Source organism: Sminthopsis crassicaudata, chromosome 4, assembly GCF_048593235.1.
Source record: "Sminthopsis crassicaudata isolate SCR6 chromosome 4, ASM4859323v1, whole genome shotgun sequence".
In the NCBI taxonomy this organism is placed as follows: domain Eukaryota; kingdom Metazoa; phylum Chordata; class Mammalia; order Dasyuromorphia; family Dasyuridae; genus Sminthopsis; species Sminthopsis crassicaudata.
This window is the reverse complement of record NC_133620.1, coordinates 430,446,353-430,473,540: the sequence shown is the minus strand read 5'-3', so window position 1 is coordinate 430,473,540 and position 27,188 is coordinate 430,446,353. Positions and strand designations below refer to the sequence as shown.

At 41.3% G+C, this 27,188-nt stretch overlaps 1 protein-coding gene across 3 annotated transcripts in view; it reads left to right on the top strand.

Annotated features, from left to right (window-relative positions):
* The first annotated feature begins 1,863 nt into the window (after positions 1-1,863).
* The window catches only part of KCND3 (potassium voltage-gated channel subfamily D member 3), a 318,453-nt gene continuing 293,128 nt past the window's right edge, over positions 1,864-27,188 (top strand). For 2 of the 3 annotated variants that reach the window (XM_074263067.1, XM_074263064.1), the window contains exons 1-2: positions 1,864-2,003; positions 13,661-14,843. In XM_074263067.1, coding sequence (XP_074119168.1) covers positions 13,738-14,843 — 1,106 coding nt within the window. In that variant the 5' untranslated portion in view covers positions 1,864-2,003; positions 13,661-13,737. Of the gene's footprint in view, positions 2,004-2,298; positions 2,662-13,660; positions 14,844-27,188 lie in introns of those variants that run through there. The other variant, XM_074263066.1, reaches the window with a different exon arrangement.

Sequence of the window (27,188 nt, the reverse complement as noted above, 5' to 3'; positions counted from 1 at the left end):
AGTTCCCCATGTATCATTGGGTCAAATGCCCAGTTATCCCAAACACTGTCATTTCTAAAGGGAACAAATGAAAAAAATTCTGGTTTCCCCTTCAGTCAGACTCCGGGTTCATGATCCTCTCTCTGGGTTCTTTTTTCCAAACCTGGGGTTCACACGGAACTTCTGAGGGCGCATCAATATCCCTCTCCATCCCTGACACACCCGCCCTCATACACATTCGACCTAGAGGAGCCATTACTCTTTTTTATTTTCTTAGGGAGAACCACCAAAGTGCCCGGCTCACTAAAACGCCGGGCTCTGGATTTCTCCGGGACTGTGAGCTGGGGGCATCCAGCGCTGTAGCAGCTCTTCCGAACCCCAGAGACCTGCGAGTGGCAGAGAACCTCTTCCAGGACGCTCCGTCCTCTCGGGTCCGGAGTTGGGCCGTCTAGTACTGCCTGTCCACATCCTCACTTGCTTCTCCACATCAGGGCGTGGGCTCGGAGCCCAAAGGCGGGGGTTAGGGGGGCCGTATCTAAGGGTCCGCTCCTGGGGATGGGGGGGGGGACTGGTGCAAGCCATGGGAACAGTGTTGCTGTTTAGTCTCTAAAGCCCGGACTTTGGACTCTCGAGTCTGGGACGAGCAAAGGGGATTCGAAACTGGCTTCCGTGGACCGTGCTGTGCCCATTAGCGGAGCAGCTGTGCCCTTTGAGAAAAGAGAAAAGAGAAAAGAGATCGGCCCTCCTCTCTGAAGGAGCAAAGGTGTAAGCGTTGGATAGTGGGGCATAGTGTCAAGGTTTTAGTCTCCGGTTCTGGGGCTTCCCCGATGGCTGCTGGGCGCGGTGCTTTGGGGTGATGAACAAGTCCGGGAGCTCTGAGAAGCGCGCCCCGGAGAAGCTCGAAGGTGATACCTCCCCAGGTGGCTTGGGCCAAAAGGCAGGCAGGTGATCGTGGGGGCGCTCCCGTGTGGACACAGTCAGCTCGATACACAGTCTCACCACCATCCCCACGGCCACACACGGACCCCGGTGCTCTCTGCCGTACAGCACGCTCCCGAGCTTCACACACCCATGCTGGCACTCTGGCTAGGCCCCTCCCCCCACCCGGTGCCCACACTGACACACGCACTCACACCCGCGGCTGCACACTCCGCTCGCTACAGTCACTCCCATTCGGATTCCTGCACTCACCCAGGGAGACGCACAAGGAAAGAAAGCTAAGGGCTAAGGCTCCGGCTCGCTTCTCGCTCTCGCTCTCGCTCTCTCCCCCACACTCGCTCGTGCGCGCACCACACCCGCCCATACACAGACACACACACTCGCACACGCACACCGAGTCACTCCCCCTCGCACACCCTCGCCCCCGGGCCTCCTCCCGGCCGCTAGGCTAGCGATCCTCCGCCTCTCTCCATTTGCCAGCGGCTCCGGCAGCGCCCAGCTCTCCGGCCTGTGGCCGGGGCAGCTCGCCCTGCCCGGACCTGCCGGGCACCGAGAAGCCCGCCTGCGGTCTTCTTCTCCAGATCATCCCCCCACCCACCCACGGCTCCGGCTCCCCGCTTTGCCTCCTCCTCCTGGCCCCGCCCCGCGCCCCCGCCGCCTCCCCCCCAGGGAGAGGGACCTATCCATCCAGCCGGTGGCCCGCTGGTCTCGGCTTCCCGCGACGCTGGGATTGGCGGGGGCAGCGAGCGAAGGAGCAAGCGAGGCGGGCAGCCGAGGAGGGAGGGAGGGAAGGAAGGAAGGAAGGAAGGAAAGAAGGAGGAAGGGGGGCGCGCTGCCGAGCCCCGGGCGGAGAGGCGGCGGGGGAGGAGGAGGGACGGAGTGCCTGGCGGACGCAAGGAGAGAGCGAGCGAGCGAGCGAGCGGACTTCACCTCACCGAGGAGCACCGCGAACCTCGGTTCCACGCTCCCGGCGCCGAGCTGCTGGGGCTTCCTCCGCCTCGGCCAGACCCCGGCTCCGGGCTCCGGGCTGCAGCTTCCCCGGGAGCCCTGGGCGCGGGAGGGGCCGGGGGCTTTCTGCGCCCAAGGTAAGCGGAACCAACGAGGAATTAGGGTTGGGGGTGGGGTAAAAGGGACCAGGAGGGGAAGGGAAGGGGTCCGCAGGTGTTGCTCCCACGCCTGTTGCTCCAGCTGCCCACTCGAGTCCCTCCCCCACGCCCTGGGGGCTGGGCACCAGGGCTGGGGAGCGCTGGGGGCGGGGCGGGGGGCGCTGTGCTCCTCGCTCAGCTCCCGGTCCCCGGGTTCGGGAGGAGGGGTAGGGAGCAGGCTCTGGGGCGCCTTTCCCTTGCCGATAGTCCGGAGGTCCAGGATTCTCTTTTGATGTTCACTTGCTGCTTATCCCTCACAGCTGTACTCTCGGCTGGGGCCGGGAACCTCTAGCTTGCCCCGGGTCCCTTAGAATCCCGGAGGCACCGATTGCTCGGAGAGATCAGTTGAGGGAGAGGTGGCAGAGGGGACAGATCCTATACTCCTGCGCCTTCCTGAGGGAGGGGAACCGGGGAAGAAAGGGGAGCGCTTGGTAAAGTTCTCCAACCCCGCGTGAGCCTAGCACTCTGTGCTCCTAGAAGTCAGATGAAGCCGAAACAGCTGCTTTTGTCCCAGTCCCGCTCCATCCTTCCACTCCCAAAGGTGTCCTATTAAAATCGAAGGCTGGTTCTGCGAGACCTGGGCAGATGGAGCCAAAGGGTATGTTTTCTGAGCTGTTCAGCGAGGAGTAGGGGAGAATATAAGCGAAGTCATCTGGGCAAGCTGAATTTATTTGCTTTTCCTGATGTTGGAACTTAAGCCCAGCATAAAATGCTTCCTGCTTTTATTGGGGTTGGGACAGAAAGACAAGCAACAGGCTGAGGTGCTGGGACCCGAAATCCACTGGTAAAGGAAAATCTCCATTTTATTGCTTTTAGAGAACGTATGCTTTCTCTTCACCCCTTCGCATGGTTAGAGAACGTAGAAATGTTCTGAGGAAGCAAATATGTGTTAGATAGCAAACAATATATATTTTGCACGAATGTATGTACACATCTTTTATACCCCTTCACCTCAAGTTTCCATGTGCATGATTTTTTGCAATCATAAATGCTTCTGCATGTGTATGCAAATAGGGTGATCCTATCTTCCTCAGGGTATATTTATATATTGTGGATATGTTGACATATATTTCTTGATGTGTTTATCTCTGGTTGTAGACTACTTGGGGGATAAAATGCATGTATATAAGGAACCCACAAAAGGGGGAGAGAGAAGTCTTTTTTTCCCCCTTTTGCTTTGGAAGAGAAAGGAAAAACAGTTAGGAAAGTGCTCTGGGTGGCCTAGGAGCGGCACTGTAGGAGAAACAAGTCTCTGTGGATCAGATGGTCTGAGCGTTTTGGGGTCAGGGGATTGATTCACCTAGTCAAGTTCAAGTATAGCTTTCTGGGCTCAGCTAAGGCATTTATCAAATCATCATCTTTGCCCTTCTCTCCTTGCCTTAAATTCAACCCCATTAAGGTTGTTTGGAGGGAAGGGGAGAGGGACTAAGGTACCTACTATGTGTTGGGCACAGGGTAAGAGCTTTGCAAATATTATCTCTTGGGCTGAGAGGGAACAGGTTTAAGATGAGGAATCTGTGAAAGCAGAAACTGACTTCTTTGTCCCTTAACTTCCTTTTGGATTCAGCATTCTTTGCTGGACTCTCACCCAGGTGATTGAAGCATTTTAGGCTTTAACCCAGTTTGGAAGTTAGAGCCTTAAGTAAATCTAAAGCCCGAGGGCTATGCTCTCCCACCCCAAAGAGAAGCTAAGGGAATTATGCTGGCAATTCTATTTAGAGCAGGGAGAAATCCATTCATTCCCCTTCTTTTATGCTTTTTGTCTTTATCATTTCAGGGGGTATCTCTCTTCTCCAATGCCCATTCCCCCCCCTTACTGCCAAACTCTGCTGTCAAAAACAAAAATAGCTTCAGGTTTTCCATTTAGGAAGAGTACACGTCCTAGTAAAACCCTGACATTCAAGGCATATGCTGTGCCATTGGTTGGAAACGGGGCCGGGATGCTCTGCCTGTTGTAGGAATGCATACTAAGGCTGACTGTGGGTGAGCTGTTGTGCCTGGCAGGGGGTGAGACATTGTAGAATGGTGAAAAAATTAATTGGGGTCTTGCTTGTGGGATTGTTCTGAAGGTATGGCTCAAATACAGGCTAAATGCAGAGTAAGAGAACACACACATCCCTCCCCAGTCAGACATGTAATCAATGGAATAACCTGCCCTTTTTTGCATTTTTCTGAGGACAAGAAGGAAGAGATGCTAGAATTGAGGAGAGAGAGAAGCAATTGTCTGACCCCCTGGAAAGTGCTAAATTGCTTATTTGACCTGTTTGAGAAGATAGCCCTGGCTCAATGAATAGGGAAAGTTAGTCTTAAGGATTTAAAGACATAAAAGTGGTTTATTTGGATTGTCCTCCCTCCATGACCTCTCACTTTCTAAAATGAGAAAGCAGTTTGTAAAATGCCTTGAGCCTAGATAAAGTCAAAAATGGGTATGTGAGTTGCACATGAAGAAGAGTGATACCATAGGCAAGTTAAGAGAGCATGGAATAGTTAATCTGTCAGATTTATGGATAAGGGAAGAATTTAGGACCAAGAAAGATACAGGGAGCTTTACAAAATTAAAAATAAGTAATTTTGATAATGGAAAAATTTGCACAAACAAAACCAATGCAGCCAAAATTATAAAGAAAGCAGAAAACATGGAGGAAATTTTGCAGGATCTCCGATAAAGGGCTTATTTCTCAAATATATAGAAAGCTGAGTCAAATTTATGAAATACATGTCATTTCCCAATTGATAAGTGGTCAAAGGATATGAACAGTTTTCAGACAAAGAAATAAAAGTTACCTATAATCATATGGAAAAAAATGCTCTAGATGACTAGTGATTAGAGAAATACAAAGTTAAAATAACTCTGAGGTACCCTATACCTCAGACAAAAAAATGAAAATGTTGGATGTTGGAAGCAATGTAAGAAAACTAGAATACTAATGCACTGCTGGTGGAGTTGTGAACTGATTCAAGAAATTTACAAATTCCTAAAGGGCTATAAAACTGAATATTCTTTGATCCAGTAATATTACTGCAAGATCTATATCCCCAAAACATCTAAAAGGAAAGAAAATGACCTTGTTGTGCAAAAATATTTATGAAAGCTCTTTTTGTAGTGGCTAAGAATTGGAAATCAAAGGGATGCCCATCAATTGAGGAATGGCTAAACAAGCTGTTGTATTAGGATTGTAATGCAATATTATTGTGCTGTAAGACATGATAAGCAGAATGGTTTTAGAAAAACCTGGAAAGACTTACATGAACTGCCGTATAGTGAAGTGAACAGAAAGAACCAAGAGAACCTTGTACACAATAATAACAATTTTGTTCAATGAAGAAATAGAAATGATTTATTCTTAGCAATACAATGATCAAAGACAATCCCAAAGTTCTAATGATGAAGCATACTAAATACTTCTGGAGAAAGAACTGTTATTATTTGAATACAGACTGAAGCATGCTATTTTTCACTCTATTTTTTCTTTTTTTGACTCTTCTTGTACAAAATGACTAATATGGAAATGTTTTATGTAATAGCACATGTATAATCTATATCTGATTGCTTACTATCTCAGGGAGTAGGAAGGGAAGGGTTAGAATTTGAAATTCAAAACTTTAAATAAAAACATTTTTAAAAATTAAAAGAAATAAATAAAAACCTTCAAAACATAATTTCTACATTGAAATCATTTTGAGGGCCTCAAATTGGCTTTTATTGTGAGGCTGATAAATGTCTATTTTCTTTTTTAAAAAAAATACCTTGAATGATTAGGAGAAGAGACAGAATCAAGGAGTTGGGAGAAGCAAAGTTTGTCAGGAGCCAGATTACTAGATAATCAGAGAAAGTTGATCTCAAGAAAGATAGAGTAACTTAATGGATAGTGTACTGAACTCAGTCAGGAAAGCCTTAGGCCTTTGATCTTGCTTCATACAAGCAATGAGACTGTGGACAAGTCATTTCGTGTCTATCACCCTGTTTCCTTACCTAAAAAAACAGAGATAATAATAGCATCTATCTCAGAGAGTTATTTTGAGGATCAAAGAAGATTCTGGGGAAGAATTGAATTAATATACAAAAAGCATTTTGCAAAACATAAAATGCTATATAAATGTTAGAAAAAATGATAAGATAATATTTGACTTTGTCTAGATTTTTAAAGTTGTAAAACACTTTAGAAACTTTAACTCATTTTAATCTCCCAAGAATCCAAGAAGATAGTTATTACAGATATTACTATTCCCTTTTTATAGATGAGAATATAGTTTTAGTAAGGAATAGGGATGTGAGCATCAATGGCCTGAGACACAAAACTTGGAATTTGGTTCATGGAAGAGTCTACTGAGTGTAACTTGTCATAGCATAGTTATGTAAGCAAATGACTAGGTCTGGGTCTCTATAGTGAGAAGAAATGCAATACAGGGTGGAAAGCACAGTTCTTAAAATTTGATCCAGGGTCACAGGGGCTAGCCAGTGCTGCTCACTAGACAGCTTGCTGAGAAAATGTATGATGGTTTTTCCATTGATGGTTAAGGGCCATGCAAGACATGAGCTGTAAAGATTCTGTGCCCTAGTTCCCTAAGCTATGCCCAAGACTGGCTCTGTAATATTCAAAAGAAACTCTCTTCCCAATGAAGAGACTCAAGGGATCTTGAGCCTAAAAACTAATGCTGTCTGTCTTGCTTTGTAGAGAGGAAAATTGCTCTTAGAGAATCTTGGAGACTCCTCATATGAGGGGATAAGCCACAGGTATTTCCCCCTCCACTTAGGATTCTTGGCTCTTACAGAATGATATAATTTTAGAGAAGCACCTTAAAGATCATTTAAGTCTCATTTTTGTTCAAATGTATATAGCACGGAGTTGACAAAACACTTTATATATCTCATTTGATCCTCAACAATCCAGGTTGCTGATTATGAGTGTTATGTTCTGTTTTGTTTTTACAGATAAGGAAGCTGAAGGCCCAAGGTCACACAGTTACTAAATGTTGGAATCATGTTACAAAATTAGGTCTTCATTCTCCAAGGTCAATCTTCTTTCTCATATACCATGCTGCCATATTTTATAGATTAAGAAGCTAAGGCCCAGAAAAATGAAATCACCTGCCAAATGTTACAGAACTAGGAGGCACAGGAGTACAGGGGAAAGCACCCTGCCCTAGTTGCGTGTGGAGCAGGGCTAACAACCCAAGACTTCTCTGATTTTTATCTTCCAAGTGTGTAAAAAGAAGGAACTAGATTTGGCCTTTCAGTGCCTTTTCAACTCTAAAGCTTTTGATCTTTAAGTAAGGTCCTCATTTTCTGATTGCCATATTTCTAATTACATTCTTCTTACTACATTCATCCATACTCTTAGTTTTCTCCTCTGACCTAAGCCATAGCATGGTACAGTAGAAAGGAGCATCGGATTTGGACCTAGTGGGTCTATTTACTAATCTGTGTGACCTTGAGTTAGATTCTTATTGTTAATGCTCACATTTATTATGTGTTTAATAAAAAACCTGAGTTAAATTATTTTTGAGGTCCTGTAAATGACTGAGTTGCTATCCTTTGATCAAAATATGTCCTAGGAGAGAGAGAGACAGAGACAGAGAGAGAGAGACAGAGGGAAGGAAGGAAGGAAGGAAGGAAGGAAGGAAGGAAGGAAGGAAGGAAGGAAGGAAGGAAGGAAGGAAGGAAGGAAGGAAGGAAGGAAGGAAGGAAGGAAGGAAGGATAGAGAGAGAGAGAGAGAGAGAGAGAGAGAGAGAGAGAGAGAGAGAGACAGAGAGAGACAGAGACAGAGACAGAGACAGAGACAGAGAGGAGAGACAGAGAGAGATGGTGCACCTGACTCTGTGTGTGTAAACTAACGAATATAGAGATCCTACATAGATAGCCTTTCATTCTCTGGGATGCTAGGCCACACCCATTTGAACCCAGGGAGGTTTTTATCATAGACTATAGACATCAGAAAACCAGAGGGTGTAATATTTTAGATACTCATATCACTGACCTCTTCATGGGGCATATTCTCTCTGCAGACTTTTTTAGACCAATCTGGCTTCCCCCCAAGCCACTTAGCATCTTTGTGTAAGTCATCTTGTGCTCAAAGAATACTGATAGATTCTTCTGTTGTTCCAATAATGATAGCAGCTCATATTTACAGAGTTTGTGGTTTGCAGAATGCTTTTCCCACAACAACCCTATGAGATAGGTAATGCAAATATTATTCCGTTTTTACAAATGAAGAAACCATGCTTTGCAGATGTAAGTTACTTATCTATCGTCACACAGGTGTTGTCAGAGCCTAAATTGAAACTCATTTCATCTGATTTTAAGCTTGGTGATCTCTTTCCTATACATACCCCTTTCTTCCAGGCAGGGGAAAAACAGTTCTGCAATGAATTCCAAAATCCAAGGGATTGACTCAGTCACAGTTTTCTTCTGTTAGGGATCACAATCAGGAACTGATTGTACCCTAACCAGTTATTCTGTTTTCTTGGTGTGATTGTACTTGGGGGATGTCTTGTGCATTGCTTTTTCCCATATGGCATCTGAATCCCCCTTTCTTAACTTCAGAAATAGAGAGGGGCGAAACTCTAATTATTTTCTGCATCGGACCGATGTAGAAATAGAGGCACAGAGAGATCTTAGCAGTTTGCCTGAGGTCTCACAGAGAGTTGTGGATAATACCAGCCTTTGAATGTAGTTCACTCAACCCATTTCTTATCCTCAGGGACCTTGTAATCTGATTGGAGAAACAGAACCTCTACATATGAAAACAATTTCAGAGTGTTACCAAGGAACAAATAAAGTTGTGCAAATCTGATGCGAGGCAGCAGGCAGGAGACTTGGATTCATATCCAACATCTTAACTGTGCACAATACCTCTCCTTGAACCTCACTTTTCTGTAAGAGGGAGATAACACTTCTACCATCTATCTCATAGTTTTGTTTGTTGTGAACAGAGGGTTTTGTAAATGTTAATGTCCAACAGAAATGTGGGTACTCTTAAGTCCCGAGAGGATACCAGATAAAGTAAACTTTGGTGAGAAGCTGATCAACTGGATGCAATGTTGGGAGGCACATGAGAGAAGAAAAGAGAGCTGATGCACAAGAAAACAGTAAAAAGACTATAATCCCGAACAAATCTCTGTAACAAAAAGATTTCTAAGTCCTTAGAAATGTCCCACTTATAGTAATAGCTGACATTTATAGAAAGCTTTGCTGTTTACAAAGCAATTTTCTCACAATAACCCTGAAGGGTAGTTAGTGCAAGTCTTATTAGCCTCATTTTATAGATAGGAAACTTAGACCCAGAGGCTTATGTGACTTCCAATAAGCACACAGCTAGTAAGCATTGAGTCTGGGACTTGAACGAGGTCCTTCTGACTCCAAGCCAGGATTCCTTCTAACATAGCGATACTATGTCTTTAGAGGGATATTTAACACAGCAAAACAGTCAAGAGAAAAATATAGTTACATTGTCTCTTTAAATGGATATTTAATGCAACAAAAGAAAATATAGACATCCCTTGGAATTTGTTGCGATGGGATTTGGCCTGTTCAGTTATTTGAGGATTATCGGAAGTCATTGCTTCAAATAAAGATACCCTAAATCCTCTAAATTGCAGAATTTTAGTGTTGGAAGTTACCCTAGCTGCCATCCACTCCAAATTGTACCTGACAGCAGAATTCCTTTGATCACATATGTTATCATCCAACTTTTGCTCAAAGGCAATCCATTCTACTTTTGGATGCTTTTAACTGGGAGGAAATTTAAATTGAACTTTTTTGCCTATCTTCAACTCTTACACATTTATTGTAGAGTTATCCCCTGAGACCAAACAAAGCAAATCTATTCATTCTTTCACATGAAAGCCCTTCAGCTATTTGAAGACAGCTGTCGTATTCCTCTCAACCTTTCCCCATCCCATACTCTATTTTCTTTAGACAAAATACCCTTCATCCATCCAACCCATCTTCATGGGCCATGAGATACTCAAGACCTTTCCCCATCCTCATTACTTTTCATGTTACCAACATCCTTCCTAAAGTGAGACATCCAGAACTGAACTTGATATTCCATATGTGGGCACAGTACAGTGAAACCATTATCATTCTGTTCCTGGAAAGCTTTTCCTAAGGCGACATTAGCTTGCTTGGCCACCATAATACACCACGAACATATATTGAGTTTTTATATTTAGATCAGGAATTCTTAAGTTGAGAGCATGAACATTTTAAAAATAGTTTGGTAACTGTATTTCAGTGTAATTGGTTTCCTTTGTGGTCCTATGTATTTTTGTTTTATTCCTTTGAAAACATTTTTCTAAGAAGGGGTTCTTGGACTTCCCTGGAGAGCTAGAGAGGTCTATGAAATGAAAAAAGTGAAGAATCCTGGAGGACAGGTTGGTCATAATAAAAAATGTAATTTCCCCCATCCCTAGATATTTTTTCACAGTTTCCCAAAGAATTCAGAATTATTTGAATATCAAAAGTTGAAATGATGTCAAAATCACTAGTCTGAGAAGCCATTTCTCAAACTCAGTTGAAAACCTGAGTTCAAATTATCTTTGTCACTTGTATGATTCTGTGTGAGTTCACTTAAAGAATCATGGTCAGACCAGTCACAGATTTTGAGTATGATCTTTTATGGGATTTAGAGTTGGAAAGGACCTTCAAAATAACTAAATTTATCCCTCTCTTTGTATGGAGGAGAAAAATTAATCTTAATGAAAATAAATAATCTATCCAAGGCCACACGGCTAATAATAATACAAATCTAGAGCTATATATTTTTGGAACAACATCAGCCACCTGGGGACGAATCAGAATGAGTGATGGGTTAGGGATTGAGCCATGGATTAGTTGTAGGAGATGAATTTTTTTAATCTGAAAAGAGAAGATTTAAGGAGAGCATTCTAGAAGCTAGTTGGCTTCTAGAAGGTGAAAAGCCATTTTGGGAAATAAGGAATTGTTGTTGTTTGTCCTTCATTTTTGAAGAGGACCAATGACATCCCAGGCCATGTCTTGACTTGTACATAAATTGGATTTAAATAAACTACACAAAGTCTTCAGTCTCACTCTCTCTTCCAGAATCATTGAAGTTTAGTAACAGGACAAAAATAAAGACAACTGAAAATGGACTGGGATGAAGTAGATGACCATGGTGTCTTTGATGCTTGCCTAAACCCTAAGCACTATAGCTTCTTGCCTTACCCATCTTCATGGCCATTGGAACCAATTATTTTCATTTGCCCATTCTGCCAAGGGGCATCTTCACATAGTTGGAGTAAACATTGCCCAATTCACTATCTGTAGGTTACCCTTCAACCTGGTTTAGATCTCCACCAAGATGGTTTGCCATGCTATTACTGGGGAGGAAAAGGGAACAGACATATTTGGAAATGATGTGATATAAAAACAAAAGACAGCAATAAAATTTTCCTTTTTTGTCTTAAAAGAATTTATTTTATTAAAATGAGGGATTAGATTTGCTCTGTTTGGTCCTAAATAATATAATAGTAGTTACAAATTGTATAAAAAATGGATTTTGGTCAAGTAAGTCCAGCTAGGTGTAGTGGTAGATAGAATGCCAGAACTGGAGTCAGGAAGACCTGAGTTCAAATGTGAACTGAGATACTTATTTGCTGTGTAATCCTCAGTAAGTCCTTTAACCCTGCCTGCCTCAGTTTCCTCATCTGTAAAATGAGCCAGAGAAGGAAATGACAAACTCCTCCAATATCTTTGGAGGAAACTCCAAATGGGGTCATGGGGAGACAGACATGCCTGAAATGACTGAACAACAACACTTGGCAAGGATATGGTAGAGAGAATTCTTATAGCTAAGTGTCACAGTGGATAGCATCAGGAAGATCTGAGTTCAAATCTTGCCTGATTTACTTACTACTTATGTGTAGTAATGTAGTAGATGACCTGAGTTCAAATCTATCTGAGACACAATACTTTCTTGCTGTGTGACCCTGGGCAAGTCACTTAATCCCAATTGTCTCAGCAATATATGCGTATACATACGTACATACATATATATATATGTATATATATATATATATATGTTGTTATTACCTCTAGTTCCTTCAATCAAGATTCTGCAATTCTGGAATAATCATATTTGCTTTTAGTCCTTCGCAGAGATTATTTTTGTTTGTTTGTTTTTTTGGGAGGAAAATATTTTGTTAACCTTAAAGTGCTGTGTTAATATTAATAGTTGGTTATTATCAACATCACCTAAATAATTAAGAAAGTAAATATGCTTTTTTTACTTAAGTTTGAATTCCTAGTACTCCATAGTTGTGTGATCTGTGCAATGAATGCACTTAGATTTTGGGGATAGAAGGATAGGATTGAGATGATACCAAATCAAATAGTTTTATTTTGGGATTGTCTGAGTTCCTGCATCCACACATTATCACAAATAATGGAAAGTTGACTTTTCCCTCCCCATATAATAATGGCATTTGATATTGACATAAGTTTTATGCAAAGCATGCATGTGTGTGTGTATATATAGACATATATATATATATATATGTGCAATATGCAAAATTAGATAGCAATGTGGTAACAGTAATAGTATTAATTTCTCCCATTAACCCTGAGCTTACTTTCTCACAAATTCCCATTTAGTGGGAAGAATGAACCTGCATATGTATCACTTATGGGGCATACAAATATGGGAGGCGTGTGTGGCCAGGGCATCCACATGTAGGTCTGCACTTAGAATGAACCTGTGTGAGCAGGACATATATGCAGAAGGTCAAAGAATTGATGCCTGGACATGATAGCTGAAAGACCAATGAGCCAGTGGAGGGAGTACTTAACATTTTTTATATCCATAAAGTATTTTCATACTCAAAAAGTTTGAAAGTCAGTACCTCAGATTTCTGAATCAACAAACATTTATAATTATGATATTAATATTATAAATATTATACTATATTTGTCACAATGGTTGGGTTAAGCCCTATAGGGGGAAGAAGGGGAGTCATTCATTACTTGACCTGTAAACTGGAGGTGAAGGATCAGTTAGGTCAAAAGGGGACTTAGCTCCTGGACCTTTTGCACAATGAACTGGTATCCTAGGATTTATTTGGTCTAATATGGGCATCGCATCTTACTGGCTAGGGAAATAAGTGGAAGGAATATGTTTATTGCTGCTCCTTCTCTGTTTCTTGCTCCCCAACTTTCTAATTGCCTTGGTTGGTGAAGAAATAAAAATTAGCATGTTTATCCCACTTTTAAATTCTTTTAATGAGAGATCATTTACCCATTCCCAATTTAAATTTGTAATCGGGCCATAACCTTTTAGAGCTGATTATAGTCTATGTCTTCTCAGATCTTTGTTGAGGATGCTTCCCTTCCAAATGCTTCCAAGCTCTCTTGAAATTTGACAATTTGTCAGTGAGTCACTAGCAGCTGTCAGGTCCGCACCTATGTTAGCTGCTCGATATGGCTAAGGAATGGAAAAGGAAAGAGCAACATAGTCCAGTGTACTTGATTGTGTGTGTGTGTGTGTGTGACACTAGTGGCTTAGCCCTGTCCTCTGAATGTTATCTTTTTACTTCTCTCCATTCTAACCCACCCCCATTTTTCTTCTCTCACCCTCAGGGGATTGCTGAGCTAACTCCAAGCGGGTGTGTGATTTTTCCAAGACACAGTAACTTGTCCTGAGAGCTGGCGTCACCATGGCTGCTGGAGTCGCAGCTTGGCTGCCCTTTGCCAGGGCAGCAGCCATTGGCTGGATGCCCGTGGCCAACTGCCCCATGCCCCTGGCCCCAGCTGACAAAAATAAGAGGCAAGATGAACTGATCATCCTCAATGTGAGTGGGCGCAGATTCCAGACATGGCGGACCACCCTGGAGCGCTATCCTGACACCTTACTTGGCAGCACAGAGAAAGAATTCTTTTTCAATGAGGACACCAAGGAATATTTCTTTGACCGAGACCCAGAGGTATTCCGCTGTGTCCTCAACTTCTACCGCACAGGGAAGCTGCATTACCCCCGGTACGAGTGCATCTCTGCTTATGATGACGAGCTGGCTTTCTATGGCATCCTTCCAGAGATCATTGGGGACTGTTGTTATGAAGAATACAAGGATCGCAAGCGGGAGAATGCAGAACGGCTGATGGATGACAATGACTCTGAGAACAACCAGGAATCCCTGCCGTCACTCAGTTTCCGTCAGACCATGTGGAGGGCCTTTGAGAATCCACACACAAGCACTCTGGCCTTGGTCTTCTACTATGTCACAGGTTTCTTCATTGCTGTTTCTGTCATCACTAATGTGGTGGAGACAGTGCCCTGTGGCACGGTGCCTGGGAACAAGGAGCTGCCATGTGGGGAGCGTTATGCGGTGGCCTTCTTCTGCCTGGACACGGCCTGTGTCATGATCTTTACTGTTGAGTACCTGCTACGGCTGTTTGCGGCACCTAGCCGCTACCGCTTTATCCGGAGTGTGATGAGCATCATTGATGTGGTGGCCATCATGCCATACTACATTGGCCTGGTGATGACCAACAATGAGGATGTGTCCGGCGCCTTTGTCACACTCCGGGTGTTCCGAGTCTTCAGAATTTTCAAGTTCTCCCGGCACTCCCAGGGCTTACGAATCCTGGGTTACACACTTAAAAGTTGTGCGTCAGAGCTGGGCTTCCTTCTCTTTTCTCTCACCATGGCCATCATTATCTTTGCCACTGTGATGTTTTATGCCGAGAAGGGCTCTTCTGCCAGCAAATTCACAAGCATCCCGGCTTCCTTTTGGTATACCATTGTCACCATGACAACATTGGGGTAAGTGATGCTCACAATTTGTGCGGGTGAAAGTTGGTCTATGCAGACTTGGAGTGGGGGAATGAGGATACATTCCCCAGGAGTAAGGAGAAAACTTCCGATTCAGAAGACCAAGCATAAGGGAACCATGGCTTCTGAGGGAATGGAATAAAGGAAAGAGGTGATGTGGAGTTGGTGTCTGGAGCCTGAAATGTATTTTCTAATGTTTATAAGTCAAATTGACCATTTTATTTTTAGATGAGTAGCCTGTATCAGGTCCTTGAAGGCCTGAAGTAAGTAAGGAAGTGAGGAGCTTCAGTAATTTGCTATGGAGAGGAAGTCCCAAATTTGGTATTGCTCTAGTTAACAGAAGTCTAAATCCATGGATTTCTCCTGTGTAGAATTCTTTCCCCAGCATATTCAAAGGTTGTTTGTTTTGCTTGTATTTCTCTTCAGTGGATTCTCAGAAACTGAATGGCTCTGGGCAGACTTTCTCTTTGTGATTCTGAACTTGGGCTCCTAGAAAGCACCACACCCCATTCCCCTTCCAAAGGATGAGCAATCCTGTTTTCTCTGTTCATGTGTGGCTAGACTGTATAGGACATCTGAGTGATTGGGACATGATCTGAACAGATCACATGGTCAGACACAAAAGGAGCGCCAGCCTTAGAGGGGAAAGGCAGACTTGGGAGTGGAGGAGAGATAGTACACATGGAACTCCTCAACTATCTGGTCTGGGTTCTTTTTTTTCTCAGCTTCAAATGAAACAGAAATGTATTTGTGACTCGTGAATGAGAAGCCTTCCACCAGAGGATAGGGGCTTACAGAGAAAGAGATTACAGCCTTCACCCTAACAGGATTATAACCAATAAAGGCAGCTTTATAGAAACATGTATTTCTTAGAGGTTTCTGCTCCAGCTGTTGGAAGCTGTTGGAAGGCTAATGCAATCCTATCACAATTCATATACTGGGTCTATATTTGCTTAGACCAGGAAGCGTTATATTGCTGATGGAGAATTCATGAAGCTTTTTATTTGGTATTTGACAATTTTGTTGGTTGCATCCTGGTGATTTGATTTTTTTTTCTGGCTGAGGCCCTACAACTCGGGTGTCAGTCTTTCCATAGTGCTGTGTGAGCTTATTGGGAATGACTGAGCAGGTGATGGGACCTTTTAAAATGATTACATTTGTCATTCTGCTGGGTCCGGGAAGCCACAAGTCAGAAGGGGGAGGAGAGAGAGGAGAAAGGAGAGGGAGGAAGGCCATTTCTAGTATCTAAGAGCCTGTTGAAAGCCAAGGCAGCAGAATCTGGCAGCCTCTCTTACACAAGTTTGCCCTTTGGCTTCCTGACTGGATCTTTTCAGGTGAAAGGCCCTACTGACTGTAAATAGCAACTAAGATAAATAAGAATTTCTATCCTTCTTGGAATAGGTGACCAGCTGGCCAAACTGTCCTGACTCCTGAATCCAGCATTTGATCTAGGATACCATGTTGCCTCCTATTTTCCAGGATCTCCACCCTTTATTAAGAGATTGTGGAAAGAAGTCCTCTAAAACCAGAAAATGGGTTCTGTAAGTGGTCTGTAATGTTCTAGAGCAGGACTTCTTAACTTTTTTTGCTCACAACTTCTTTTTACTCAAGAAATTTTTATATTACTCTGGTTACATAAATATTTGCAAAAGTCAGCAATCAAGCATTTACTGATAATAAATCATAATTTCATGCCCCCCATTCAGTTATGAGGTTCCATGTGGGGTAACAACCCACAATTTAAGAAGCTGGGTTCTAGAGGTCTTGAGTAACTTCTTCCAAGAAGCTCAGTTCTAGAGGTCTTGGGTAACTTCTTCCCCCACTAGTGATTGCAAAACTTTGTATAAATTCCAAGGAGTACAGGATGTACAATTATCCAGATGTTGGTAGTTTTTGAGATTCTTGGGCTACCAGCTCTCCGGATGGAGCATTCATAATTCAGGAATGCAGTAGGAGATGATGCCTGAATTAGGCAAGAAAGAAGGAGAAGAAAACAGAGAAAAGGAAAAGGGAGCCATCTGAATATAACCAGTGGCCTAGACAGAGGCAGGAAACACCCATCCAACAGCCTTTGTACTGTATTCTTTCAGGATTTTATAAATAGTACAAAATCTCAGAGGTAGAAGAGACTTCAGAGACCATCCAGGCAACCCATATCTGAATAACCAATCCATACCTCCTCAGTGATCCAGATCATTCATCCTCTGCTTGACAACTATTTAAGGGGAATCCCTTGCCTTCCAGGGAAGCCCTCTTAGGAGCAGAATCTGTCCTTTCCATTGTCCTGGCTTTGCTTTTAATTCATGGCATCTTGCATTGTTTATTTTTGGGGAGATATGGGGGAAGGGGTTGTTGGTCAGCCCACATTATTAGTCTGTCACAGTTCTCCTTTCCTTCCATTATTTATTGTGTATCCAAACTTTGGGTCTGACTTTCTCATGTGTTTCCTTTTTCCTAGGTGTTTAGGGATTACTGATTTGTTGTCCAAGAGGATTCTCCTCTTCTTCTCTGCCCTACCCTTACATTTCCAGGAGGGAAATCATTTCAGTAGGCTGGCTTCTGAATAGTACAATTTTTACTATACCCATCAGATAATGATAACTACTTAACTAACTACTTTAAATTATTTAAGGTTAAGGACAATCTCTATTCTAACCTAATAAAAACAATACTAGCATTTATTTAATTAAGTGCTTTAAAATGCTTTACAAATAAAGCATTTAATCCTCACATCAACCCTGGAGACATGTGTTGTTATTATACCCATTTTCCAGAAGTAGAAACTGAAACAGAGTGATTCATTGACTTGCCCACAGTTATACTGATACTAAGTCTCTGAATTGGAATTGGAACTCAGGACCTTCGCATTCCAAGATCAACCCTCAATCCATCATATCATACAACTGTTTATCCAGTTAAACATTTCACAGAAAAGGCAGCAGAATGAATAGCAGGCTGGCCTTCATGGCAAGAATTGGATTGAAGTCCTATGTCTAGCATCCAAATGCAATTTAACTATGGACAAGAAGAGTGAAAGTCTCTACCCTAAAGAAGCTGACATTTTATTTTAATAATAATAAAAAATTGTTCCTATCCCTCTTTCTCTTTAATCATATTTACCTGTGTATGTGCTATATTCCCTTTCTCCCCTTCCCACCTCACATTAAGACTGTAAACTCTTTGAGGGAAAGGACTGCCTTTTTTTTAATCCCTTAATAGCTAGCATCTTGATAGTGCTTTAAGATTTCTTGACAATTAACGAATGTTCAATGAACTGAATTGAATTATACTTTACAGTGGATTGGCAGCATTTTCGTTTTCCATATAATTTCCATCTAATTTTCATCTTTCTTGACTATTACAATAAGCACTTAAAAAACAGATCTTGTTTTCTCTGGTCAAAGGAATCTCATTAAGGAAATTCCCTCTAACCTGCCCTTCGATTTATAGAAAAAGTTGATAAGTACTACTGCCTTGACTTGATAGGAGAATAATCAGACTCAGAGTTGGTCAGTACCATGGCTAAAGGTCACATAGCTGGTAAATAGAACCCAAACTCGTACTTTCGATTAGTACCATTTTGACTACACAACCTATCTAATCCTAGGAGGTCCCAGGGGCTGAGCTTATAAGGATCAATAACCAAGAACTAACACAAGTTTTGAAGAATTTTTCAGACAAGCATCTGAAGGAGTTTTCTAACTATAAGAAACTGCATCAAAGAGACTTTTTAGTTAATCTTCCAGTTGGATATTCTGGCTTATTCCCTGTGGATGGCAATTCACCTACAGGAAACTATAATGGAAATAGGACTGGTCTAGTAGTCAGAAAATCTGGGCTCCAATCCCAAGGCTGCCTTTTTCTAGCTATGGAATTCTCTAGGCAGATCTCTTTAACTGCCTTGAGACTTGTTTTCCCCATCTGTAAAATAAAGTGATTTATTTCCCAGGGTTGTTGAGAAGATTAATTGAAACATTGCACATTATATATCTTGTAACCATAAAGCACTATAGAATTGTGAGCTCCTATTAGTCCTCACCTCTCTAGGTGTCTTACAGCTTGGCAGGGGAGCACCATACAGCCCAGATTGTCCCTGGAACCTTGCCCTGTAGAATCTGATCATAATTCATCCTCCAGGTTTCAGACAGCCAAGGGCTCTTTCCCCTAAGGAAATTAACAACAAGCAGACAGTTCTCAAGGGCTGAAGTTTCTGTGGGTGGGGACAGACTCACATCACAGCAAGGAATCGCAATGTTCCAGGCTAACTCGAGGTACAAGCAAAATGAGTGGAATACAGACCATCTCCAATGCCAAGAATGATCATCCTCCAGCTCTGGGAATCCTAAATTCTATTCAAGGCTTAGATCAAGTGTTACCTCTTGCTTGAGGCTTTTTCTGGCTCCTCTCTTCTCCCTCTTCCCTTTCCTCTTTTGATTTTCTGCATATCTTGTATTTCTCCTTCTTAAAGGCATGTTAATTTTGGAGTTAGAGGGCCTGAATTCCAACCCCAGACCTATATGATTGAAGGCAAGCCACTAGACCTCTTTAGAAACTTTTCAGTTTCTTCATTCTGTGGTTGGACTAGATGATATCCAATGTTTTCCCCCACCCCCTGTTTCTAAATCTGTGATCCTATGTTATACTTAATTTTTTCCTCAGTTAACAAAAAATCTTTCCATTTTCCCTGACTCCCCACCCCTTCCTTAAAAAAAAAGCTTTTAAAAAAGATTTTTTAAAACTCATATCAAGTAAGCATAGCTAAACCAAACAAATTCTTGCATGAGTCATGTCTTTATCCATACATAGACATACAGATATACATATATGTGTGTATACACATGTACATATTCCTAAATCTCTGTCACAAAATGGATAGCATCATTAATAGAACACTGAAACTTGGGTCATCCATTATTCTGATCAGAGTTCTTAAGTATCAAAGTTTGTTTGTTGGTTTGTTTTAACATTGGTGGTGTTATTTTATAAATTGTTTTTTTTTCTTCACTTCACTCTGCACTCTCTAATTTGTTTATAAGGTCACCCTTAATGTCTACGTCACATATTCATTTAGAACCTATCTTTGTATATGGTGTGAAATGTTGGTCTATGCCTAACTTCTGCCATCTGCTTTCTAGTGTCCCTAAGCAGTTTTAATCAAATAATAAACTCTTATCATAGTCCTGGATTCATTTGCTTCAATATATTGTGTAAATAATCTGCTCTACTGGTTTCCTTTTTTTTTTTCTTTGTATCTTCTATGCCTAGCAACAAAATCTGGCACAGAATGGGTACTTGATTGAATTGAATTGAATTCTCTATCAAATAACAATCTCAGGTAGTATAGTATTTGGGGGAGATAAGTCAGTTTAGTCAAGGTCATTCTGCAGTGCAATATTTAGGCTCTGCTGGATTGGTGTCAGTTTGCTTGGGCCATTGCACTGTCTAATTCTTGACTTTTTCTGTCTTTGAATACTTAAATATTCCAAAATTAGATCACTCCTTAGAGACCCTAGGCTATTCTGAGAGAAATATAAGGATATATATAAACTAAGAGGTGAGGATCGCAAAGTGCTCTGCCCTATTCAGACTATAGTTGGAGTATTATGAACTAAAGTTATAGGTACTATATTTTAGGAAATATTTTGATAATCTAGAGAGTATCCAAAGATGAAAGGCCAAGATGTTAACAGATCTCAACTTTATAGCATAAGAGAATTGGTCAAAGGAGCTAAGAATGTTTAATCTGAGAAAGAAATGGCTTGCAGGGATATGCTGGAGCAAGCTCTTACCAGGAGAGCTAATTGTTAAATTGGCAGTGTGCTATTTACAATTCAGAAATGGGCAAATGTTACAAATGAGGGCTTGATTTGTGTCACTGAATGCCTAGACCAGAGGTGTTAAACAAACCTCCTACTGGCCTCATGCAACCTCCAACACTCCCACAGTACATCTGAGCCAGAATAAAATGTTATTAGGAAATATTTGACAAAATAAAGAAAAATACAATAAAACATAGGAAATGTTAATGTGTGATTTTCTAACTCAATATGTGACCAGTAGGGATCTTTATATACAACATAATAAACATAATAGCTCCATTTCCATTTCCTATCTTCACTGGTCTAGACGTAAGAAAGTGATTGAGAAAATGTTAATAATACAAATTAAATTTTAAAATGTGTCCTGAAAACACTTTTTTTCAATGAGCCTCTTGTTAAATATTTTCCAGCACACCTCTGCTTTTGGGATACATGTTGGCTTTAAGCATTTAAAGGGTTGGAATGTTTCCACATGACATTACATTTGTAATATTAGATTTTTTTTCCATTTTCCCTTTACTTATTGCTTATATTAACTTATAATCAAACAAGAATTTTCATAACACAAATAATAAAAAATAGGATATTTGATTTGTTTTTTTCTTCTGTCTCAAAGAGCTCTGAGCATGTTTTCATTGGTTTTTGTGGGTATTTGTGTGTTTTAATTTGAAGCTATAAGATATTAGTACAGTTTATAGAGGTAGACCTAAGTTTCATAGAAGGAAAAGCTTCCAAGTCATTAGAGCTTTCCAGCAGTAAAATGGGATGTTTCATAACAGTAGTGGGATAGATAGCAAAAATATTCTTTCCCTCATATTATAGATGTAGAAACTGAAACTATATGAAATAATTTATCCAAGCTCAGGAGGCTAACAAATGTTTGCCTTGTACACCTCAGTGGGAAGCACTTTACATATCATCTCATTTGATCCTCACAACAACCTTGGGAAATAGCTTTATTCTCATCCTCATTTTACAGATGAGAAAACTGCATCAGGCCTAGATAAAGGGACTTGTCCAGGGTCATACAGACAGTAAGTTTCTGAGTCCACATTTGAGCTCTGGTCTTCCTGACTACAGATCCAACACTCAATGCACTGTGCTATCTTTATATGAGTACCCCCTTCATTTGTTCAAGGGACTCTCATTTGGGAAAAAAAGGAGGGATAGAGTGGGATTTTACTTACTTTGGTTGACTCTAAAGGGCAGAACTATAACTATAATCTGCAGAAAGCCAGATTTAGGCTTGGTGTAAGTTAAAAAAAAAAAAAAAAAAAAAAAACTTCCTAGCAATTAGTATTGTCCAAAACTGGAATGGGCTGCCTCAGACCACAGTAGGTTCTCTCCCTGCTGGCAGAGATTGGATGATTGGATGATCACTATTAGAAAGACTGCAGAAGGGCTTCTCTCTGTTTCTCACTGTGTGTGTGTCTTTCTTTCTGTGTCTGTCTCTCTGTCTTTCTTTGTTTCTCTCTCTTTATTGGTATGCTTTTTTGCATTACAAGCATTTATAGATTATCCATCCTTAATGAGAAAAATCTTATAGCAAAGAAAAGACAGTGAGATCACTGAAATTGTGTGCAGTATCCCATATCTGTGACAACCCCTTTTTTAAAAAATCGTTTTATTAATAAAAGCTTCCTCATTCCCACCCCATTGGGAGAAAACAGAGGGAAAAAAAGAAAAAACAAATTCTTCATAACAAATATGCATGGTCAAGCAAAACAAATTCCTTCATTGGCCATAAAATTCTGATTCTGCACCCTAAATCTCTGTCAAGAGATGGATAGTATGTTTTATTGTTGCCCTTCTAGAATCATGGATGATCATTGTATTGATCATAGTTCTATGAGCTTTCCAAGTTGTTTGTCTTTGCAGTGTTGTTATTATATAAGTTGTTCTGGTTCTTCCCACTTTATTCTTCATCAAGTTATAAAAGTCCTTAAAAGTACTTTTATAATATTGATGAGATGTTGTAGATTGACCTTGGTTCTGTTCACTTTACTCTGCACCAATTCATACAAGTCTCCCCATATCTCCTTGAAATCATCTGTTTCCTCGTTTCTTACAGCACAGTTGTATTCTATAACATTGTTATATCACAATTTATTCATTTTCCCAATGGCTAGGCACCCCTTTAGTTTTCAGTTTTTTGGTCACTACCAAAAGAGCTTCTGTCAATTTTTTCCATATAGAACCATTTCATTTCTTTGATTTCTTTTCAGTAGAAGTCTAAAAGATATAAACATATAGATATAGACATAATATTATAGATCTGGGCAAGAGGAAAACAGTGTTTAGTAACTTTATGCATAGCTCCAAGTTGCTTTCTGGATTAGCTGGATCGGTTCATAACTCTACTAGAATACTATTTTCCCACAGCCCCTCCTACATTTAGCATTTTCTTTTTTGGTCATCTTTGGCAGTCTTGTGGGTCTTTTCAGATAGTGTTATTGGTTTTAATTCTTCATGACCACATTTGGGATTTTCTTTGGCAAAGACACTGGAGTGGTTTTTCTCCAGCTTCATTTACATCTGAGGAAATTGAGATTAAATGGAGTTAAGTGATGCCCAGAGGCACACAGCTAGTTAAGTATCTCAGGCCACATTTAAACTCAAGTCTTCTTCATTTTGACTGTACAGATCACAACAAAATGTGGCAAGTCCTCAAAGAGACAAGAGATGTCTCTTATATGTAGGTCAAGAAGCAACAGATAGAACCAAACATGGAACAACTAACTGATTGACTTATGATTGGAAAAGGAGTATAACAAAGCTATATATTGTTACCTTTTTTTATTTAACATATGCAGAATATGTTATGTGAAATGCCAGGGTGAAGTAATCAAAAGTCAGAATGAAGGTTGCCAGGAGAAATAGCAACAATCTCAGATATGCAGAAGATATCTCTCTGATGGCAGAAAGTGGAGAGGAATTAAGAAATCTCTTGATGAAGGTGAAAGAGGAGAGTATAAAGCTGACTAAGTTTAACATCAAAAAAGCTGAGATCTTGGCAACTGGTTCCATCACTTCCTGGCTATCAGAGGGAGAAAAAATGGAAATGGTGTCAGATTTTATATTCTTGGGCTCAAAGATCATTGCAGATGGCGACTACAGCCATAAAATTAAAAGACATTTGCTTCTTGGAATGAAAACTGTGGCAAATCTGGATAGCATACTAAAAAACCAGACATATCACCTTATTGACTGAGGTCCCTATTTGCTGTGGTTTTTCTCATAGCAATGTATGACTATGAGAGTTAGACTATAAAGAAAGGTGAAGAGTCAACACTTTTACATTGTGATGCTGGAGAAGACTTTTGAGAGGCCCTTAGACATTAGGAGGATACAAATCAGTCAATACTTAAAGAAGTTAATTTAGACTATTCTTTGGATTGTCAAAGCTGAAGCGGAAACTGAAAGACTTTGGCCCCATAAGGAAAGATTGGGACAAAAGATTGAAGGGAAAAGGAGAAGAGGATGGCAAAGGTTAGGGTGTATTATGTCATGGAAACAGTGAGCATGAACTTGGAGAGACAGAGAGACAGAGAGAGAGAGAGAGAGAGAGAGAGAGAGAGAGAGAGAGAGAGAGAGAGAGAGAGAGAGAGAGAGAGGGAGGGAGGGAGGGAGGGAGGGAGGGAGGGAGGGAGGGAGGGAGGGAGAGAGAGAGAGTAAAAAAAAATAGAAGGATCTAGTATCCTATGGTCCGTGGACACAAAGAGTCAGACATGACTGAAAGACAAACTTCCTAATTCCAGGTCTGGCTTTTTATCCACTGAGATTCTGTGCTTCTAAGGAATAGAGGTAGAACTCAAAACTGATTTCAGACTCCAGATTTCTTTTTTTTTTATTTGCCATATTCCACTGCCCTTCATTTTCCCCAGAATTTCAGGCAGGATTCCCAGGGGCTGCTTGGGAAGGATGAGTGCCTTGATAATATTTCCCTCCAGTAGTACCAGAATCAGAATTCATTGGCTGTTATTTGGCTCAGGCCTTGGAAGTTTAAAAATGGTTAGCCCTGGGAGAGAGGGCCATAGCCCACAAGGTAGGAGCAGGAGATGAGGGGTAAGTTTTCTAGCTCTGAGCTATCTCCACCACCAGGCAGTCTACAGATTTATCCTGATGCTTTAGGGCAGTAACATTTCTAGCTTGGAGAGAGGAAGCACAGAGCAGCCCCATTATTGGGGTCATGACAGACATAGCATTGTGAGTCTAGGTAAACAGAGACATGTGCAAGCAGGAATAACTTTGCCATTTCTTTGATCTTGTGTACATTGTCCCTTGGGCCATCTGAAATTATGGATTTTTAAAGTAGTGAAACTTTGCTCTTAAACTTAATTTCAACTCTGATGGTGCCCATTTTATAACTCCCTGCCAGAATCTCAAAAAATAGGCCAAACACTCATCGTCACACTTCCCTTCTCCTTTTCTTCCTCTCCTTCTTCTTTCTCCATTTTTCCTTCTTTCCTCTCTCCTTCCTTTCTTCCTTCTTCCCTTTTCACCTCTGCAACCTCTTTCTATTCTTCCCTCCTTCCATCCCCTTCTCTTTCTTGCTCTCTTTCTCTCTCCCTTTTCACCTCTCCCCCATCTTTTCCTTTCTCACCCCCTTTCTTCTTCTCCCACCCCTTTCTTTCTCTCCCTCTACCATTGTTCCTCTTTTTTCTCTTGCTGTCTTCCTCCTTTTCCTTCCTTCTCTCTTTCCTTCTTTCTCTTTTCCCCCTCTTTCCCTCCTGTCCCCTTTTCACTCTTCTTAAGTCCCTCCCTCTCTACTTCCTTCTCTCTTTTCTTTCTTCTCTCCCTTTCTTTCTCTTCCTCTGGCCCTTTTCCTTCTGCCTCCCCTTTCTTCCTTTTTTTTCTTCTCTCTCTGTCCCCCTTTCTTCCTTATGTCCCCCATCCCTTTCCCTCTCCATTTCTCCTCCTGATTCCTATTCCTCCTCCCTCTCTCTGTCCCTCTTCTTTGTCCTTCTCTCTTTCTCTCTGTCCTTCTCCCACTCTCACTCTTCCTATCCCTTTTTGTTTTCTCTCTCTCCTCCTTTTCTCCCTCTCCCTTCTTTCTTTCGTGAATCTTGTTTTTATTTTTACTGCTACAAGACTACTAGTAAACATAAACATGATTCTTTCCCATGAGCAGCAATTATTCTGCCTCAAAACTGTGTAAATACAAAGCTGTCTGGCCCTCCCTCTCCCCCAGAGATCCAGAGCCAGTCTGCAGCTTCTTGCCCTACTGATTTTTCGCCCACCTGAGGAGTTTTTTGTCCAATCCCATAATAAGGAGTTCCTGTTCAGGCTTCTGTGTTGGGCAGAAGATGGTCACATACAGAATTTTGTGGCCTACATCAAAAGTAGGATCTGTCTCCATTTGGGAAACTGCCTCAGGCATTGGCTTCTTCTCAGCTATAATCTTAGAAAAGTCATATCCAAGGCTCAATATGATGAATCCAGTGGAATCTTAGGATTTTGCCCATGCCCAAATCCCCATGCCTCCTGAATCCTGTTTCCTTTGCTGCTACTGTGAGATGTTTATCACATAGAGAACCGTACCTTCTTTCCCTTTTCCCTCCTCTGGCCCACCTGCTTAGACCAGGTGTGCTGTTTCCAGGGGATCATTTACAAGGAAAAAGAATAATTAAAGAAATGTTACTATGGGGAAATAAAAAGTACATCAAATAAATCTTTCCAGATAAGCCTGGGTATGTTTGGCATTTTACAAAACCTATTTTAGGTTAACTAGGTACATAGGCTGAGTCTTGGTCTTCTATTTTCAACAGCTTTGTCATAATTCCCTGGGGCCCAACAGCTATCTTGAATAGTTTGGTCTGTTGCCCAAGCCCAGATTGCCTTCCTTTCTCCCCAGACCCCTTTGTGCTAGCATTGACATCCACCTCCTGAAACATCCAGATTGGAGGTTTTGCCAATCTGGGCCAAACCTCAACTAATCAGGAAACCTTCCAGTTTTGGGGGGGATTTTGATATTCTGTTCTTTTATTAATATTCAAGTACTAGATAATCAATCTTTACAATTTCCCCTACTTTAATCCCAAATTGGAAGGGGTTCTGGTGGTGGAGATATGACAACCTCTCAAAAGCAATACAAAAATATCCTACCAATCAAAAGAAATACTTTATTTTCAGTATTTCTTTTAAAAAAAAACTACCTTCAAGTCTACAGATTCAGGAACAGAAGTTTGAATTCAAATTCTGATTGTTTCACGTGTAGCATGGGTAACCTTATCCATTTCTTAACCTGTTTGGAGCTCAGTTTTCTTATTTGTAAAATGAGGGGATTAGACCAGAGGACCTCGAAATCCCATCCCACTATGAATCAATGATTGTTGTTCATTTTGTTTTGTCCTTAGAATCTTTACTGCGAAGTGGGGAGAGATAGCCGTACAGAAATCGTGATGTCTTTGGATAAAATTCCTCCCGTTAGCCTATAGTGGAACAGAGCCTTTAATATTCTTTACTATTAATGCTCTTAACCATGAAGCTTGACATTTTTTTCTGGTCTTATATTCTC